Source organism: Quercus lobata, chromosome 6 (assembly GCF_001633185.2).
Source record: "Quercus lobata isolate SW786 chromosome 6, ValleyOak3.0 Primary Assembly, whole genome shotgun sequence".
In the NCBI taxonomy this organism is placed as follows: domain Eukaryota; kingdom Viridiplantae; phylum Streptophyta; class Magnoliopsida; order Fagales; family Fagaceae; genus Quercus; species Quercus lobata.
This window is the reverse complement of record NC_044909.1, coordinates 50,288,311-50,308,977: the sequence shown is the minus strand read 5'-3', so window position 1 is coordinate 50,308,977 and position 20,667 is coordinate 50,288,311. Positions and strand designations below refer to the sequence as shown.

The window sequence follows — 20,667 nt, the reverse complement described above, 5'->3', positions numbered from 1 at the left end:
AATATTCTTTTTACCAATTTAACACATTTCTTGATCCAATTGATATTATTTTCCCAATACCTTTTACGGTGGAAGCATAACAAAACATACAATTTACACTGAATTGGATTCTTTCCATTTAACTTTAAGAGTTGCACACTCGAGACATTTAGACCCCATATTTTATGGCTAATGTTAAATTTATGCTAATTATAAAATTTAAGTCCAATTGTTAGCCAACTACTGTTATAAGCATGCATGGATAAACATAAAATCAATCCCAATCATAGAAAATTAATTATCCACAAGAACACCAAATTGTTTAAAAGGAGGAAAGTGAGTGCATAGAACTGGAAAACCTCTTCGGGGTGTCACATCATTAAACAATCCACTAATAAAAATAGTTGCAGGTACGTATTATTTATAAAACCTTCCAAGTACGCAAGCCTCCAACTCTTGCTAGCAACTGATTCCACGAATCATTTCTTCTCGTCTCTTGATTCATAATTGAGCCTTCAATTGCAATCTTCCACTCTTCTTGGCAATTCCAGAATTTCTCAAATGGTTCTCAAGTTCCAATCAACACAAAAACTCTAAAGGTTGCTTTGTGTGTGATGGTCTTAATTTCCTCATGGAGGATTTGGGCAATTTAAGAGGGAGAATGTAGAGAGAAAACAATGGATTTGCTCTAGGGTTTAAGGGTTCTCTCTAGCCAAATGAGATTTGGGTGTTGAAATTTGTGGGAAATGGGATCTTATACAATGAGAGTAAGTGTTGGAATATCAGAGAAAATAAAAAACAAAATTTTCTTGGTTCTTACAATTTAGTATGTGCGAGAAAGAGGGGCAAACTCTCTGTCCAATTACATGAACGCACATAAAGTTAAGAATAAAAAATTACATTGAAATTTGTCATGAAATTAGCCAACTAAGAGTCCTAACATATTTGAAATGGAGAGGGATTCCATTTTATGGTTAAAATTTTATTGATTGAACAGTGAATTGAGGGTTTTGTCATTTAAATTTTTAAAATGCGGTGGCACTCAATACATATTTTAGATTAATAATATTTTTAATAAAAACTATAAAATGGATCTATTTCAAATGGAGAAAATCCTAATATCGAGTTATACAAACATTATGTATATCCTTATTACATTATCCAAAATAAATTCACACAATTATGGTATGCCAAAGGTGGTGAGACCATTGTATTTTTATCACAAAGCTAAATTCCAATAAAAATAATATAATAACAGGCATGTCCTCTATATATTAACTTGGAAAAATATATTTGAGGTTCTTAATTAACTTTTATTAAAATAAAATAAATCAAATTTCAAGGAATAAAATATAAGTTAGACCAAATCTCGGGATAGGGTCGTCTCTATTATAGAAGCGAATGATGTGGTCGCTTAAGGCCCCAAGTAGAAAAAATAGGCCTCCAAATTTTAGCATAGAGTAATTTTCATTATTATTATTATAAAAGTATTAATTAAGCTCAAATATTAGCCAATTAATAAAATAATATTTTTTTTATCAAATGAAAAACAAGAAAAAGATAGAAAAAAATGCTACGTTTACAATATCTTTCACAACAAATTCTAAGTGGTAGATTGTTATTAGTTGGCAAAAAAGTAATTTCAGTAGTGAGTTAAAATTAGAACCAGTATCAACTTAATACTTAGGAGTTGTTGTGAAAATATTGTGAAAAAAATAGTAATACACAAAAAATTCTACATTTTTCATAACAGTCGAGTTGACAAATTTTTACTAGTTTTTATTCACGTTTGACCTACCACAAATATCACATTTTTACTTACCATAGCCGTGAAAAATTTTGTCATTATTTTATTATTATTATTATTTTTTTTTTTGTCTATAGATTTTCTGAAGAAAAAAAGTGGTTAATTAGTAGTTTTACATCTAAAACAAGATAATATGGTTTAAGTAATATTATTTTTTTTTTCTCAAAAAAAATTCATATTTAAATAATAAAAAAAAGTTTCTAATCAATTTTCGCCTAAAGGACTAAATAAGTAAATATATATTTTCGCTTATTACTTTTACTTCCTTTTTTTTAGTTGGTGAAGAAATTAGGATCTAAGATGTATTCAAATCCCATCCACGATTCCACCTATTTACCACCCAAACCAAGCTCCATCGTTGTAATTGCTTTTGCATGTGCTAATAGTTGAATTTTAAACAAAGTGGAAAAGGCTTTCGGCAGAAAGGAACAAAATGGAAAAAAGCCTTTACTCAGAAGGCTCGTTTATGGCCTTCACTCACCCACCAAGCATTAAAAAGTAAGGCTTCAGATACATTGTATTTAGACGCATTCTTAGTTCTTCTAACTTTTCATGATACAGTATAACTTCTGTCGAGTGAAGAAGACGCTTGTTTAATGGATTATACAATATTTAGGGGGAGACTTTTAAAAACCATCCAACTTTATAGCTTGTCCTAATGGTTGTTTCTGTACGAGGATCTATGACAACACATCTTGGAGAGGAAAATTTAATGTTAAAACCAAGCTCAAAATTTGGCTAACCTATAGGAGATTAAAGGTCAATTTATTAGGACATAATAATGCATAAAGAACAGAGAATGTAGATGTGGCGGTAGATATGATCCTTATCCAACCAATAATGCTAGTACCACACACAAATGCACATAATTTACTACAACTGTCTTATGTGATAAACTGTGATTGACTGTAATTAATTGTCTATCACTATACTACTAATCGTCAAAGACGAGCTATTAATAGCCTAAACACAAGAGGTATGTGAAGCTAGATTGTGTATTATTGGGTTTAAGTTAAATATGTAGTAACTTTAAACAATATCACACCATCTAATAATTTTTATTGGATTAATATTTTAAAAATCTCATTTGTTGGATTAATGTTGTCTATGTTCTTAACACACTCCAAGTTTCGTATCAATTGGGTACTGTTTACTTTTCGATTTAGAAACCTACATTTTATGCATAATTTTAAGTACAAAAATTTAAACATTTAAACATTTGAATGTTAACATAGTTATTGATCTTAGATTATCTTGAAAATTTTCAGGTATGTAAAGTATAAAAAGAAAATTTATTCCAACAGTAGATTTGTTAACATTCACATCCAATAAAAAATTATTAAGTAGATTTTTTTTACAATAATTTTCATAAAATGTCATAAAAAAAATTAAATATTTGTGAATTCACTAAAATTATTCTTAACCATTTAGATTTCTTAAGTCCTTTATATATTAGAATTAACATTTGTAATAATTATTCTCTATAATTAAAAAGATTAGTGATAGAATAAATACATTTATTTCACTAGTTTAATTATTTTAAATAATGGATTAATTATTTAGGTATAATAAAATTTTGATGCCATTTTTCTAAGATTTATATGAGAAACAATTAATTTATAATATGGTGCTCCTTCTCAAATTTAGTTGTTTTTGCAACAGTTGAAATGAAGTCCAATAAAATAAAATATAAATTTTATAACACACAATCAAGAATGTTAAAATATAATTGAGTGATATTTGCAGTTTTATTTTATAATTGAAGGATATATATATTTATATTTTATCAAAACGATATTTGCATCTATATATTACTAAAAATTGAAGCATAGCGTTTAATACTGCTGCTTTCACGTTGCTCCACATCAGCTGCCATGTTATTCTTTTTTTCTTTTCTTTTTTAAAATATAGTTTATCCTACAATTTTAAAATGGTTTTTACAATTTTCAGCCCTATAAATACAATCCACTACTTATTTATTTACTTCCACTATCATCCTATAATAAATCCAGCCCACTACTTATTTATTTACTTCCACTATCACTCTATAATAAATCTGTATAATTAATCCAACCCACCTCTTATTTATTTAGTTCCATTATCAAGCCCAACCCAAAACCTTTTTAGTTTAGTTTCAGGGTTTTGTGTGAGCCTTTTCAGCTTAAAGGAAGGAAAAAAAAAAAAAAAACAAAAAAAAAAAAAAACAAAACGTTGAAGCCTTTCAAGATTTAGGGTTTTTTTTTTTTTTTTTTAGTTTTTTCCAATTTTCTTATAATTGTATTTAACATTTATTTTTTTAATATTTACACTTCTCCAACCTTTCTCTCTCCCTTATTATTTCATCTCCCCACTACTTCTTCAATCTTTCTCCTTCCCTTACCTTTTCATCTCCCCACTACCCTCTACATTAATATCATTCTTCCTCTTTCCCTTCATCTTCCTCTATTTTTGTCTCTTCTTATTCACATCCTCTTACTATAAATTTATCACTATCTCTTTCTCTCTCTAAATTTTTTGGTGGATTTTTATTTTTTATTTTTCTTGCATCTTTACTTTAGGTTGATAATTTTTTATATTCTTTAAAAATCTATTTTGGGTTAATGCGATTTAGTTTTGTTTTTCAAATTGTGATTTAGTTTTGTTTTTTAAATTGTTGTAGTTGTTTTTATTTTTATTTTTTATTCTTTTTGATTGTTAAATGTTATCCTATTGCGTTCTAAAGAATTAAATATAGCATATAGAAATATAATATTATTCTATTGCATAACATGATTTGGATAATTTGGTATTTATTCTGTTACACAACATGATTTTTTTATAGTAATCAATTTAGATATTAAACTATGAGACTTTACTAATTTTTGTTTATTTTCTAATCCTTTGTGATGGACAAAGTACTCTTAATAGTTGTATTAGAAGTACTCTATAATGCCATTTATTTAAAGAAAAGCAAAGGTTAGCCAAACAAAAATAATCGGATAGCTAACAAATTTTAACTTTTGCAATTTATTATTATTATTTTATAACAATGCATTTATAGAAATTTAATTCTTAAATTTTGCTAATAATTGTTTATTAGATAATATGTTTTGGGCGGCCGAAATTATAATTTCTACAAAGAAAATAACCTTAATAGATTATTAAAAACAAAATTTTATCATAATATTGGTTCAATTAATCATTGTTAAGTTTTATTAATTTTTTTAGTTTACGTTTTTTTGGTGTTTTGGACTGTTCCTATATTACATTTATGATTGTTCCTATAATAAATAAAAATTTAATTACGAAATACATTACTCATTATTAGATTAGTTTAAATTGTAAATTTTTTTTAATAAAATTACAATAAAAATAATTATCACAATGTGCGGGTTCACGGCTAGTTCTTGATTATGCTTGAAACATACCTATCTATATTAGTCACTACATCATGTAATTTCCAAATTTGTAAACACATTTAGTATGATTAAATCGCAATACCACTCTTATTGTCTTTTTATTTTTTATTTTATTTGATAAAATAGAACACTAAAAAATACAAGTTTATACAAGAAAAATGATGAATTATTAAAGTATTGGAGGAAACTAATAATAAATTGGTGATGTTTGTGTCAATACCACCTAACCGTTATAACACATATCCATACGCACACTTGGCTGATTCCTTATCACACATTAAGGGATTTGCTGATTCAAATTTGGCAGCATGCCTATGTTTTACCCGAATTTCGACCGTGTTTGACATTATCCACCAAAATCATTGATGGTTTTTCACTTTGTTTGTTGCAAAATTACAAAAAGTGTGTGTATACTAGGGTGGGGTGTTGTTAGAGAATGGAAATATGAGGTGGGGGAGGCTACGGTCTAGCCGTAGGGACAGGGAAAGTTTATTTGGGGAGGCTAAGCTAGAAAAATAATTAAATATTTGTCAATTTACATAAAAAAAAAAATATTGCAATATGTTCATATTCTAAATTATATCAATCTTAAAAATTTACATTTTCATTTTTTCTAATAACATGTAAATGAATGAAACTTGTTCCTCAAATATTATAATACTTAATGAGTATTATAAATTGGTCATAAAAATAAATTCTTATCAAATATTTCAAAATAAAACTTATAACATGCATACATGCGCATTGTGCGAGACATTGACTAGTTAAATTTAATTGAGAGACCTAATGAAGTATTGCCCTTATGAAATTGTTATAAATATGTTTAACAGATTCATTGCTATGTAGTAACTCTCCTCTTAACCTTTAAAATGTTAATATATATATATATATATATATATTAACTTTACATTCTATAAAGTTAATTAGATTTATTGTCATTCGTTTTTATTAGACTGTTTATTTTTTTGATATGCTGGATTTTACTGCATCTAGAGTTTGTAATTAAGTTATGGGCCTTAACCATGTGAACTTTATATATGCTACTTTACTCTTTCTTCTTAATGATATCCTCTCTTATGCCTTAAAAAAATCATTTAACATATCAACAATCCATCAAAGTGAAACGATTTCTCTTAATTTCAGCAAGAAAATGCTTGAAAACAAGTCATTTGCTTGACACGCAATCTAGGAGATTAATTTGTAAATTTGAACGGATTAAAACGAGAAATTTTTTTTCTTTGGATGTGAATAAGAGAACCTTAGGTCAATATGTGCTTTTTAAGTATTTGAAAACTCAAAGGCACCACTCTTTTTTCCTCTTTTGCCCATACCCTGCAATGCCAATAAATTTGATATTGCAATTTTTTTTTTTTTTCCTGATAAACACTTTATTTGATATTGCATATACTTATTCTCCCATCACCAACGAAATGATTTGAAGTGCCGGATTTTAAAGAAAAATTGAAGTACTTGTTGAGTCAACTAAAGAGTTGAAATCTTGGCAGTGGAGGTAATGATCCATTAGCCAGTTTGGTAAATGAAGACCCACTCCCACTTTGTTTCAGATTAATGAAAAGAACCTTATAAAATTTTGTGTTTTTATTAGATACACTAGGAGTATACTTCCTCTCTGGAGCTCATCCCTACGTGAGAGGGAGGGAGCAAATCCCGGAGTACCAAAAATTTTTCCTAAAATTCCTCACTTTTTCGTTGGATATAAAATTACACATACAATACAACACAAGGAGAAGATTTATATCACATTAACTCCAGTACAAGACACATGTACTGTTGTGCATATAGTACATATCTCTAATACAAAACACTCACCACACCACAAACAAAGCTGTTTGAATATCTTATTTTGTACTCCACTCCTGTTTGTCTACTAGGAGTGAGTAGATTAAAACCATCTTCACCTTATTATTAATTTCTGAGTCCCATTTATATGCACATAAGTAGTACGGGACTCGGTCACACACGAGAGATAAGCAAGCTTCAGTCTTCTTGATAAAGGCATTCACACCTAAATGGAACCAGCCCTTTTTGTATCGAGATTTGCATTCACAGCTTCTCCAACAGTCAAGAAGACCCTTCCTCCAATTTGACTCACAAAGTTGGCTAGCCTTAGCTTGTGAATGACTTGCCACCTAGGATTAGCAATGGCTAACTGAGAGAGAGAGAGAATTGGTTAAAAGAACAAAACGAAATTCAACATGTCAATCTCCCCCTATTAACAAAGAAGAGAGAAAAAAAAAAGAAAGAAAGAAGAAAATCACTGCCTTACCTCCATTCCATGTGAGGTGATCTTCTTCTGCAATTCTTGCAGGGAAGCAATTCCTGATGTGTCAATGTCCATTAAACCTACCATGGTAAAACACAAGAAATCAAAATTAACCAACTCCTGAAAGCAGTTACCTCTTGAAATTTTACGGATTATAGCTAAAATAAGAGTCCAACAAATATGATGGTCCGACAATAATTGTTTCATGTAATTGGCATATGCAACATCTCTCTCACAAAATATGAATTTTATATGGTTATAGAATCAACATATGCTGTGAGAAAGATGATACATCTGTTAGATGTAGACAAACATCAATAACAAATTAACATTTCGAAACTTCTGACTTTGACTTGTTTCGTCAAGGACATCATCAATACCAAATTAACATCCCTGCTCTCTCTATGTAGTAAAACTACACTTACTGGACATGTCAAGAACTACGAGTTGATTATTAGTCCTTCTAACATTTCCTTTTGTGTCCTCCGCTTCTTCAGTAACCCATTGCATAATCCTAGAACAAACAACAGTCAAGTAGTTATTCATCATAATTTTGATTTTGAATGTTTCTAGTGAGTATGTTGTGCATGTATCTGTCACCTATATACCTTTCTTTAATGATACTGGCATTTGCAAAACATAGCAAGGCTGACTTGATACGGATTATCACAACCCCAGGAGTCTTTGCAGCCATGGGATACTGACTGATATCGCAGAACATATCAGTTCCAGGAAGCTGTCCTAGAGCTTCTGTCCCCGGTCGAATTGAGATGAGAATAATCTTTGCAAATGATATTCCTATCTGCAACACACTTGTAGTTTACTTAAGTACGCCATATATAGAAACAACAACAATCCAGTTTTAGTCTCAAAATTTTAGGATTGGTTATGGATCTTTAAAAAGCTTGTCAGGATGGACTATACTTAATGCACCACATTTATAGTTCTTTAACCAATTGTATTATCATCCAGGCTCGGCAACAAATGAGTTTGAATTGCAAGCTCGTACCCTTTTTTGAGGAAATTGATTTGCATATAGACTTTCCTTAACTTTTTTTTTCTTCAACTAGCCATTGTTATTAAGAAAGAAAACCTAAGTTCATGTACAGTAAATGGAATGTATAAAATATCTGGTGTCGTTATTTTCAACATCATTTTCATGACACACTTCACTACTATAATACAAGACAATTCTTAGATACAATTCATTAGATGTTATATTTTACGTTCTCCAATAAAATTTAACCATATGTTCTTATTGACTAGTAAATTACATGATTGAATTTAATTATTCTTGAAAAAAAAATGACACAGAACAACCATGCAGTGGAATGTGGAATATAATTAAAAAACTCTTACCTGTTTAACCAAATAATAATAAATAAAAAAACACTTGCATAAATATAATTTAGTATATACTCTGGTGAAGCCTAATGGATTAATGGGCTGCAATGAAACTGGGGATCACTATTTGGATGTCAAATCCCATTTCAAAGGTACTCGGTGTTTTTAAAAAACGAGGGCCAACCCACCAGCTGAAAATTATAGTGGTCTCACACAATGCACTCATTACATAACCCATTTTATCATGCTTGTTGTCTCTAGAACTGGGATCACTGGAGAAAACTTTGATTGTAATAAGACGCGTATGGCATTAGAACAATGGTGGGGTACACTAACATTAAAATTGATAAGTCCTAAAACACGTTTTGGGGGATCCATCATGAGGAGTTGAACCACACATTCACTGGTTTTGTGAATAAAATGACTTCCCACCATTCATAATATAAAAGGTAGTTGGTATTATTATATAATATTGATACCCTTTCTGTAAGATATATTACTGCCTTCTTTTGTTTTTTTGTGAAATGCTTTTGTTATGTGGGGGTGCGAAAAGGAAATACCGAAGGCGATTTGTCCAAGAATTCAGATAAGTTTAGAACTTATATTGGGAGGAGTTAAAGATGGATAGCCTTCCTATTCTTTTGTGAAATAAAGGATCTTTTTTCATAAACTCACAGGAAAAAAAAAAAAAAATGCACTCCCAGAGAGGAAGTTGACAAACAGCCTAACTTGCTAGGAGTTTTATTTATTTTTTATTTTTTATTTTTTATTTTTTAATATATATATATATATATATCTCTCTCTCTCTCTCTCTCTCTCTCTCTCTCTCTCTGGAAGAAACAAGGAAACTTGCTTAGAGTTGAAACTGGAATGTGAAACTTTAAACCATAGCCTTTATTCTTCTACGAGTTGTGGGATATGATTCTTTCTTTTCTTCTTTCCTTATTTAATATTTGTTTCAACAGTCTTTTTAAGGCTTGTCACTGTTTATTGACATTGAGACTATGTTTGAATACCGCTTATTATTAGAAACTGAAAACATTGCAGCAAAATAATTTTTAAATGTGTGAATAGTACCGTGAAACCCAATTTTAAAGAAAAATTTGCTAAAGTCCGTATTTGCAGATCCTGTGAATAGTACACAGGATCCACGCAAAAAAAGGCAAACACTCACATCTGTAGTATGTCTGTTGTTTTCAATGCATGCAATCCAAACATACACTGAATCACCTCTATGTTCTCCTAATATAAGCTGGTATGTTTCACCAAATTTAATCTTTCTAATTAAATTTAACCATATGGTTGTATTGCCCAATAAATCACATGATTAATTTAATTATACTGGTAAGACAAGACTATTTATGTAGCACTTGTTAATATGTATGTACCAATGTAATTAAATTTAATTAAGAAAGTTAAGGTAGAACATAAACAAATTTATGTCCTAACATGTTAACACACATGTTTGCACCAAATTAAAAAGTAAAAATGTCTTACTGCAACTAGAAGGCCAATCTCCACAGATACAAACAACACACCAAAGAACGCAGCGATGCAGGTGAGGAAGTCTAGCTTATCAACCTTCCAAATATTGTACGCTTCATGGAGGTCAATGAGTCCCGGAAGAGCAGAAAGAATTATTGAAGCAAGGATTGCTATAGGAGTGTAATACAATAGCTTTGTGAATAATTGCAGTGATACGAGCACTGTAATTGCCATCACAATATTGGAGACTAAAGTTTCAACACCAGCACTGAAATTTACGGCAGTGCGTGAAAAAGAACCTGCATAATTTTATTGTTTATTTAATTAGTAAAAGTCAAGGTGCTTGATCATCACGTACTGTTCTTTATGCAAGATGAAATGAGATTATGATAATAAGTACAGGGACACAACATTTTTCACAACTGTACATATGATTTATTGTGATTAGTACATAACTAACAGACTTAGGTGAAAATATTGGCGTTGCTCAAACCATAATAATCCATATTAACAATTATGAAAATGTTGTGTTAGTAGCATTACTTACTGTAATTAGTAAGTTCAAACATAAATGTGTGGATAAGGTGAAATTTTTGACATTAAATATAAAAGGAGAATGCTATATTAATTTGGTTATGTTGGCAAAGTCCATAGTGAGGTAATTTAGAAAAAAGCAAAAAGAATCTTACCGGTTGCAACATAGCAAGAAGTGAATGACCCAATGATGTTCATGAAGCCCATGGCAAACATTTCTTTGTTTCCATCAAGGTGGTATCCTCTTAATGATGAGAAAGATCTTCCAACTGCAATCGCTTCCTACAGTTAACATTTGGAACATTATTGTTAGCTAGGAAGTTTTAAGGTATATCATTTTGTACATTTGCAAAATTGATTAATTGGTCACCCACCGTGAGGGCAACAACACCAACAATGAGTCCAATTTTTGCCACTTCTCCAACATATGGGCCATTGAGCTGTAACTGATGAACTGAGCTTGGATTAAAGCCTCCTTGGATGTGTTTCACAATCTTAATTCCATGTTTATCGGCTTTTGTCAGAAAAACAATAAGAGTAGATAGTATAACAGAAAGGAGAGGAGCAATGGCTGATAACCAAAAGAGTCTCTTTTTCCTTTTACCCTGGGGAATTCAGTGAGGGTGTTAGAATTTCCAAATAAAGCAAAAGGTAAAAAGTTATCACTGCATGCCACTCACCACAATTCTTGTGATTAGGATGAAACTCAGGAATGAGCACCCAAGTATAAAATTAAGAGGACTCCACTGTAAATAAAGAAACAAAGAGAATAAATGAAGTGTTCAAATGAGAATAGATTCTCTCATATTTCTTAATCTTTCACTCTTTGTGCTTTGTGAATATATGCTTTTCAAAAACCTCAACCAAAAAAAGAAAAAAAAATGAAAAGGAAAAGATAGAAAAAGAACATACATGATGATGAACTGATCTCCAAACTGCTTCCACTACAGATATTACATCAGTCTTGTTTGTGAAGTGATTAATCCCAAGCAGTCCCTTTAGTTGTTGAAGACCAATTACTATGGCTGCTCCAGCCACAAACCCCACAATAGCCGCATGGGATAGGAAATCTACAAGAAATCCTAGCCTGTATATTTGAAAGGAAAATAAATAATGATTAGAAAAGTACTAGTTGGTCATGTACTCTAGGCCAACATGAATAAGGAGAAGAGAATCACTCACCTGAACAGTCCAAAGGTAGCTTGAAAGATTCCTGCAAAGAAAGTTGCTGTCAAAACAAGCTTTCTGTAGGCAATTGGATCAGCCCCAGGATCTTGTATTTTCTGAATCATTGATGGCAAAAGCAGTGAAACAACTGCAACAGGTCCAATTGCTATCTCTCTTGATGTCCCCATTACAGCATAGATAAGAGGTGGTACCACACTTGTGTCTATGAGTAGTACACAATCAAATCATATAAGCTTCACAATTGTTAATGAATATATATGATTGACATTCAATAATCATATTCAAGTCACTTACAGAGGCCATATTGAGGATCAAGTTTTGCTAAAGTTGCATATCCAATACTCTGCATTGAAACTACACATTAAGGCAATATGGAAAGTGGAAAACTTAAAAAGTCTTATTGTATTAATTATAGTAATCTACATGTTAAACTTTTTGTTTACCTGGGGAATGCATAGGCTAGCAATAGTTAGACCCGCAAGTAGATCATTCCTAAATTTTCTTACAGTGTAACTTTGACACCAAACAAGGATAGGAAATACACCTTGTAAGAAAGACACAAGGTGTTTTCTTCCGGACTGGTTTTTGAGGGACATGAAATTGTTTCCACAAGGTAAAATCTTGTCCCTCACAGAATCAAGGAGCTCACTCCATAAACCTGGGGGCTCGGGTGCATTAAGCACCCATTGAGCCCTTTCAGCATGACCATTCTTTTCAAGGTCTGGGCTTTCCTCCTGTGCGGAGGTTTGTTGCATGGCTGGAGCAGCCATAGTTGAAGTGTTTGGGGGAACGTGAAAAAAGCTGACTCTCTCTCAGGCAAAGTGAGCAACAATGTTACAAGACTATTTTTTGGTGTAAAATGCAAGGACCATTGCATAACCTTATATATACACACACAGCAAAAGGCAAAATGCAATAGTGGGTCTTTCTTTATTAAAAATAAATAAAAAATAAAAAAAAAACTATTGTATACAGGCCCAGATATGCAAAATAATTTATTAGTTCGGTATAAAGTGCACCCCAGTTGTAAAATTAAACTCATTTCATGTAAAATATCAGATCCATTGGAGGTGCCAAGGGGTGAATCTTAATTTATACTGATATTAGAGTGGATCTTAATTATTTTTTAAGATTAGTGCATTGATATTTATGAATTTTTTGATATGATTTACCTCGGCTCCTCTACTGTGCTTGTCCTAGGAATACACAGCTTTCGTGCTACGAATTACAAGTGTTGAATGCCTAACAACTTAGTTATTACTAAGCTTAAAAATCGAAATTGGCTGGCTAGCTACTAATAATCAAGGATTTCCTACTTTGATCATGATCCTCTTAAAGTTATCATATAAGAAAATGATCATCCAACTAGCTAATAGATAAATTAAACACTTAAAGGTTGTGATTGTGGAGTTTGCAGCTTTTTATATATTGGTCCCTCAAATATAAATGCGCCAATAGGAAACTAATTTACTCGGAAGTTGAAGAACAATCTTTGTCTGGTAAGATGGTAAGTTGATGTACAATCTGATATTGTAAAATGGCATAGTGGAGAACAGAGAGAGTTTATTTATACTTTGTCCACATCTCTTGTGCATGTCTCTTATCTATATCGTTAAAAACACATGTAATTGGTACCATTATTAACTTTAATTCAAAATCAATGGTACAAATAAATTAGTAATACATTAAAGTGGATCTTAATTATTTTTTAAGATTAGAGCATTGATATTTATGAATTTTTTGATATGATTTACCTCGGCTCCTCTACTGTGCTTGTCCTAGGAATACACAGCTTTCGTGCTACGAATTACAAGTGTTGAATGCCTAACAACTTAGTTATTGCTAAGCTTAAAAATTCGAAATTGGCTGGCTAGCTACTAATAATCAAGGATATCCTACTTTGATCATGATCCTCTTAAAGTTATTATATAAGAAAATGATCATCCAACTAGCTAATAGATAAATTAAACACTTAAAGGTTGTGATTGTGGAGTTTGCAGCTTTTTATATATTGGTCCCTCAAATATAAATGCGCCAATAGGAAACTAATTTACTTGAAAGTTGAAGTAATCTTTGTCTGGTAAGATGGTAAGTTGATGTACAATCTGATATTGTAAAATGGCATAGTGGAGAACAGAGAGAGTTTATTTATACTTTGTCCACATCTCTTGTGCATGTCTCTTATCTATATCGTTAAAAACACATGTAATTGGTACCATTATTAACTTTAATTCAAAATCAATGGTACAAATAAATTAGTAAGATTTTATTTTCACACATCTTGTATATATTTCTTGTGTATACATTAATTGTAACTTTGTCATTGAATTTGAATTTGAATTAAGGTTAATATATTGGAAAAAGGGAAGGTGATACTAATCATGTAATTGAAATTTGTCCACATATCTACATATAATACTTTCCTATAGTTAATGGTCTTTCGACTTGATGACAACTCCATCATGTGGTAGAGAAAGTATCTCTTGTGCTCGTTGTATGGAGCGGGCCTCTTACAAACATGAATGTTAGGAAATATGTGATTCACTTGTTAGGAACATATGTCACTATTTTATGTAATTGACTAATCCTTTGACAAAACACACTTTACTTGTATTTGGGTAGATCTAGGATGTGTTTAATACTTCAAAAAACCTTGTTTCAAGTTCAAGTGTTAAAGTCATGCAAGTCTGTCCAAGAATCAAGTAAGAAAGTGCTGAATTTTAAAGCTCGATAGCTGCTTGACACCTCTCGACACTTGGCTTATCTATCGAGCTCTTTAGTTGCTTCTTATCGCAATCTCGACACCTCTTGATAGCTAGGTTGATCGATCAAGCGAATTTCTGTCCCTTCGACACCTACTCAACACCTCCTTGATAGCTGTATCTGTTGAAGTTTAAAGCTCGACACCTCCTCGACACCTCTCGATCAATCGAGGTTACGGGAATTCAGATTTTCAGATCTGATTTTTGGCCCATGCTGACATGTATGTGTAGGATTTCTTTTCTCATAACCCTAGACCTATATAAGGCTTATTTTAGAGACCGTCACATAAGAGAATACAAGGAGAACATATGTAAAAGGTGATCGATGCCTTATTCTCTCTAAAAGAAGTTACTACATCTTTATGCTTTAGGGTTTTGTAACCAAGTGCTTCTTGATCTTCATTATTGATGAAGTGAAGAACTTTGCAGCCAACATCTTCTTCTAGTTAGTGTGTTAGTCACATACTGGGAGTTGTGCATCATTAGTTAGTCACGTATTGGGATCCGTGCAACAAAAAGAGTGGCGTTCATATATTGAAGAGTTCAGAGGTTCTAAAGCGGTAGAAAGTTTCTGCTGTGAGTTCATCTACGGGATTGTAGAGTCTAGGGACAAAGGTTTTGTATTAGATCTGAAACTTCTCTTTACTATAGTGAATTGATTTTCGGGAAGGTTTCCCCCCAAGTTTTTTACTGTGAAACTAGTTTGTTTCATTGGTTTTCCTAAGTCATCATATCTTGTCTTATTTATTTTTTTTCGCTGTATGATTTTGACATGATATTAATGTTTATTTGTTAACAAGTTTTATTCATAATAAATCTAATTAATAACTTGGGTTTAAAACTTGTTAATTCTTTCAATTGGGGTCTAAATTTCCCAACAATGAAGATCGCATGTTTATGGGGTTCACAAATTTGTGAGAGATCTCTTTATATTGCGGCCTATAAGATATTGCATGTATATGAGTATATATCTTAGGTTTGATCTCCGTTGGATTCATGTAGGGCACCCAAAAAAAAAAAAAAAACCTCTATGGTAATCAGTAATCCTATACCAAACAAACATTCATACTCATGAGCTTTACCGTTTTAAGTTTTAACCTCATAAAAGAATGACATGTTGCAATGTGGACATTATGGATGGGCTATTAAGATTTAAGGGATACGCTTACTCGTTACACTTTATTGCTTATACATAATATGTTCAACATGGCCAGTGCTAAGCTTGAGGGAAACACTGGCCATGTTGAACATATTATGTATAAGCAATAAATTCAGATGTTCATGTCCTAAGAGAAAAATTATTTCGTACACTCGGACGGCGTAACCAGGATTTGACTTGGAGGGAGGATTTGTATATGACATGCTCATTTAATTACGTGCATGTAAATAAATATTTAAAGTATTTGAGACCAATTTAACAAATAAAGTCATTTGAATATATATATATATATATATATGCTTGTTGGTCCCTTATAGAATTTAGTCTCCAAATTTTAAAGTGGTCATTTTTAGTCTCTTAAATAACATGACCAAATTAAAAACTGACACATCATTATCACTCCATAGGAACACACACACACACACACACACACACACACACACACACAAAAAAAAAAAAAAAAAAAAAGGGCATTAACCACTAACGAATTAAAGTTTAGGAACCAACATTATATTTTTACCATAGTACTTAGATAAATACCAAGTGTAGCTTAAGTAAATTTCTGTAATTTTGGTTGAGATAGACTCATGAAATGTTCAATTTATAGTAATTTAATTAAAACTATGGTGCGGACATTTATGAGCTTGAAACTTCTGAATTTAACTTGAAAATAATATTAGACTCTAGAGTTTATTATTATTTAATTATCTCCATACTTTTGTTTTATAACTATAAAAAGTTTATGAAGGATACTAAATTATTACAAAAATAATTGAGACCCTATTACAATTTTTTTCATAACTTCTAAAATTAGCTTTTTGTGCTTAAAAGTTGATCAATCAATTTCTATGGTTTATTTAATAAAATTTATAATAACTTTGACATTACTCTTTTATTATTATTATTATTATTATTATTATTATTATTATTAAAAATGATAGGGTAAAATCCAATATATTTATTTCACAATTTATTAATAGGATTTTAAAACTTTACCAAATAGTTATCGTGAAAATTCTAGAAAATTTAATTCGGGTTAATTGAACTTTCTCCCCCCTTAACTATGTGCTTCACTTCAATTTCCCCTCTAAAATTTGAAATCGAACAGTGTCTCATTTGAATAATTTGTGTATTTAATATAGGAGTATATTACAAGACACATGATCGCAGTATAAATATGTTCATGTGTTGTATAAGACGGAGAAAGTGGGCTTAAAGTCCAAAAGGCCTATACATGTTAATTTTAGGCAAATCGCTCTATAACATTATTCAATTCTATTAAATTAATTTTAGTGTAATTTTTTTCTTTTGGAAAAATTGTGCACATTTTATACTCAAGTGCCCATTATGCTCTTCATAAACACTAATATATCAACTTTTCATTCATAAACACTAGTAGAAACCCGTTCCTTGACAACAATCAAAATTCTTTCAAAATTTTTTGAAATTCTAGTTGAGATAAGTAAGATTCCTTCAAGACATGGTTCTCTTTTCTCCTCAATTGCTCCAACTTTACAACTTCATTTTAGCTTTCTCCAACTTTAGGGGATAGCAACACTGTCATTCACTTTGATATCTCTTTAGGAAGCACCGACACGGACACAAGTACAATACGGTGACATGAGTAATTTTTTAAAAAATTATACCATAAAACAGCCAATATGCCACCGATATGACATTGATATAACATAAGTACGACACTTTAAATAAAGTGTCCGTGCTTCCTAAATTTCTCCTTTACTTGGTTCATTCTCTCGTCAAGCTGCAAGTATTTTCCATCTCACTTAGCTGACTAGACGTCTTGAAATATTACTATAAACCTAACCCAAAAATGATGGCACTCTGCTTGCCATTTCTGTAACATTCTTAGGTGGATCGAAACTCCCTTTTAAAAAGTGCATTTAAGTTCATATCTATGCTTCGATTCCAATGAATTGCTGCTTATCTTCAAGAAAAAAAAACACTCAAATCTTCTCAAAGAAGAAGAAAAGAAATGCATTTGTAATGTCTTGTCTAGTTTGCAGACAATTTATTGAGGTGACGTTGATTTTCCAATTTCAGTCACTACAAATAGTAGTTTTTGGTTGAGATTGATCCAACACTTATTCGAATTAACCTTTAACTGTACCTAATCTAAAACTCTTTCTTTTGTCAATTTGGACCTGCTATGGGGGAGGTGGTATCTGTTATAACAGTACTATATAATGGGTCTCTCACATAGAGGTGGATATTGCACATTTTTTGTAGGGTTTAACTACATGTCAAATCTGATATAATATTTGCAGTAATAGTAGAGGAAGAGGACGATGATGTTAAGAATGTACCATCATCACCATCATTGTTGTTGTTATTAATACTGCAATATATGATTATTATGGTAAAAATTGTCATAATTGTTTTATATATATATTAATATTGGTGGTGATGGTATGTTAGCTTTAGTACAAGACCAAGGTGAAGAAGTTCCAAAATTTTTCATTATTGGTTATTGGTTTGTCATGGATTTTTTTTTTTTTTTTTTTTAGTAATTATAGTTAAAGCAATGAGTGATGAGAGCTTATTATTTATTTTTATTTTTATTTTTTGTAATTGTCATAATTGTTTTATTTTTATTTTTATTCACTTAACTGACCATCTAATAAAGGAGAGTTGAGTAGCTTATTATGTCACTAAGATACAAGATTTTTTACTCTTTATCCTATTTTACTTGTTTAATTACTTACGCTTTAAAATAGGAACTCAATTTTTACTTTTTTCTTTTTTAGTAAAATTGTACTTTAAAAAAATAATGCTCCAATATGTAAGTAAAGAACGAGGGAATGAATTCTCTGAAGAAATGTAATTGTGATGTGTCCTTGACTAATGATGTTTTCATGAGAAGAAGAAATGATAATGTGCACATTCTCGGCATCCATATACAATATAAAATTTATAAATATCAAACATGAATTCACGGCCATAGAATGTCTAGCAAGGTGAAATGTATGTGGCTGGAAGAGTGTGACAACTCAAATTGTCTGGATTGCTGTTAGATTGATTAAGTGTGGATTATGCAGATGTGTCTTGAGTTCCACATCAAATGTGTACTAGTCTACTAGATTGTTATAGGGTTATATAGCAATTACAGGACACCTTAATTATATACAACTTGAAAAGTACTTCTATAATATATATATATATATATATATATATGTGTGTGTGTGTGTGTGTGTGTGTGTTTCTAACCCTTTCTTATGTCAGAAAAAGAGTCCAAACCAAGCCTAATTTACAAAAGGTTAAGAATTCTCTAAGAAAGTTACACCCATAGTGCTGCTACTTATATAGGCCACACAAAATCAAAATTTCTAGTATGGTATATGCAATAGTGCACACTAATGTGCTAAGCACACGAACCTTCGCACTAATGTTTGAGTTTATTAATTATATATCTGCTTCTCCCCAAAAAAAAAAAAAAAAAAAAAAAAAAAAATGGTTTGAGTTTATCTGATTCGACATGAAAAAACGAATTAGGATAAAGAGCCTCAAGTGTGAAATAATTGCCATGTAATTGTGGACAAGAATTTAACATAAAGCTTAATAGCAAAGAGTCTTATAACTTAGAAGTATAGTTGTTTCTTTTAAATTTATTTTTGACAATTGGAATTCAAATCTCCCTTCTCATTATTGAATTTGGAAAAAAGAAATTCCAATGAGTGCTTATTGGATTTCAAAGAATAAGGATCCATTTGGTATAGGAGTTTAAACACATGTTTTTAGTTTTTAAACAATATTACATACATTTCTACACACTTTTTTACCCACATATATTTCCAAAAAATACAAACAATGTTACTAAAACAACGTTACCAAACGGCCCCTAATTTTTCATATGTACATGGAAGTTTGGGAAAGGTTTTGGTTACATCATAAATACTTTCATACTTTTTTATTTTTTTATTTTTTTTACAAGATAGAAATTCTCTCCTTTTTTTTTTCTTTTTTCTTTTTTTTTTTTTTTTTGGATAGGAAACTTAGAACTTTATTCAAAAAAATCAAGAGGGAAAATCATGTGAAAGAGCTTGCTCAAGAAATTCTCTCTTTTATTTTTGTATAAATATGAAATTTGATAATTATGGTAACCATTAATAGGGATTTTTAATGATTGAATTTGTATATAGAAATAGATATTCAATTATTTAAAGAAAATAAGATTTGGCAAGATTCTAATAGATGTTCAGCTAAAAATTAAACTTCTTTAATTAGTATTATACATATATTATATAATTTACGATTTCCCTCTTATTTGGATGAGTACATGCGCATGCAAAAAAGAATTTTCTCAATTTGAAATTCATCTATTTCAATTTTTAGATTGAATATTATAAATTTAAAGGAGTACAATCTTTCATGTCATTTAAAATTACAAATGACGTGGTATTCCATATACTATTAGATTTAAGAAATAAAATCATTAATCATAAAATGACTCGCCTAATTCTAATTTTAATTTTAATGAAATGAAGAGGATCCTGTTTTATATGGATGCACCCTTCATCATGAATATGATAATATATAAGTCACTAATAATATTGTGATATTATTAGCTACAGTGTGGATTCGAATGAAGTGGGAAGAGGTATGGCCTATGCCTAATGGCATCTCTGCCACTACGCACCAAAGGGACTTAGGGCTCCAAATACATTGAACCTAGACGCTTTCTAGTTTCCTATTAGTGGAAACTTTTACTT

The 20,667-nt window shown here is 30.7% G+C and overlaps 1 protein-coding gene across 1 annotated transcript; it reads right to left on the bottom strand.

The window, feature by feature from the left end:
* Nucleotides 1–6,918: 6,918 nt before the first annotated feature.
* LOC115993693 (sulfate transporter 2.1) lies at nt 6,919–12,895 on the bottom strand. Its single transcript, XM_031117645.1, has 12 exons — nt 12,463–12,895; nt 12,314–12,362; nt 12,014–12,221; nt 11,744–11,918; nt 11,512–11,577; nt 11,206–11,436; nt 10,987–11,113; nt 10,310–10,596; nt 8,077–8,270; nt 7,894–7,982; nt 7,472–7,548; nt 6,919–7,354 (listed from the first exon to the last, which is right to left on the bottom strand). The coding sequence occupies exons 1-12, from the start codon at nt 12,787–12,789 to the stop codon at nt 7,211–7,213; spliced, it is 1,974 nt and encodes a 657-aa protein (XP_030973505.1). The 5' UTR covers nt 12,790–12,895; the 3' UTR covers nt 6,919–7,210.
* Nucleotides 12,896–20,667: the final 7,772 nt, after the last annotated feature.

Excerpts from the sequence above, each read along its gene's own strand:
- LOC115993693 (XM_031117645.1), bottom strand. The coding sequence starts at position 12,789 with ATGGCTGCTCCAGCCATGCAACAAACCTCCGCACAGGAGGAAAGCCCA. Across the intron at positions 12,363-12,462 it reads CTAGCCTATGCATTCCCCAG|AGTATTGGATATGCAACTTT; the intron begins GTAAACAAAAAG and ends GTTTCAATGCAG. Across the intron at positions 11,437-11,511 it reads TCCTAATCACAAGAATTGTG|GGTAAAAGGAAAAAGAGACT; the intron begins GTGAGTGGCATG and ends TGAATTCCCCAG.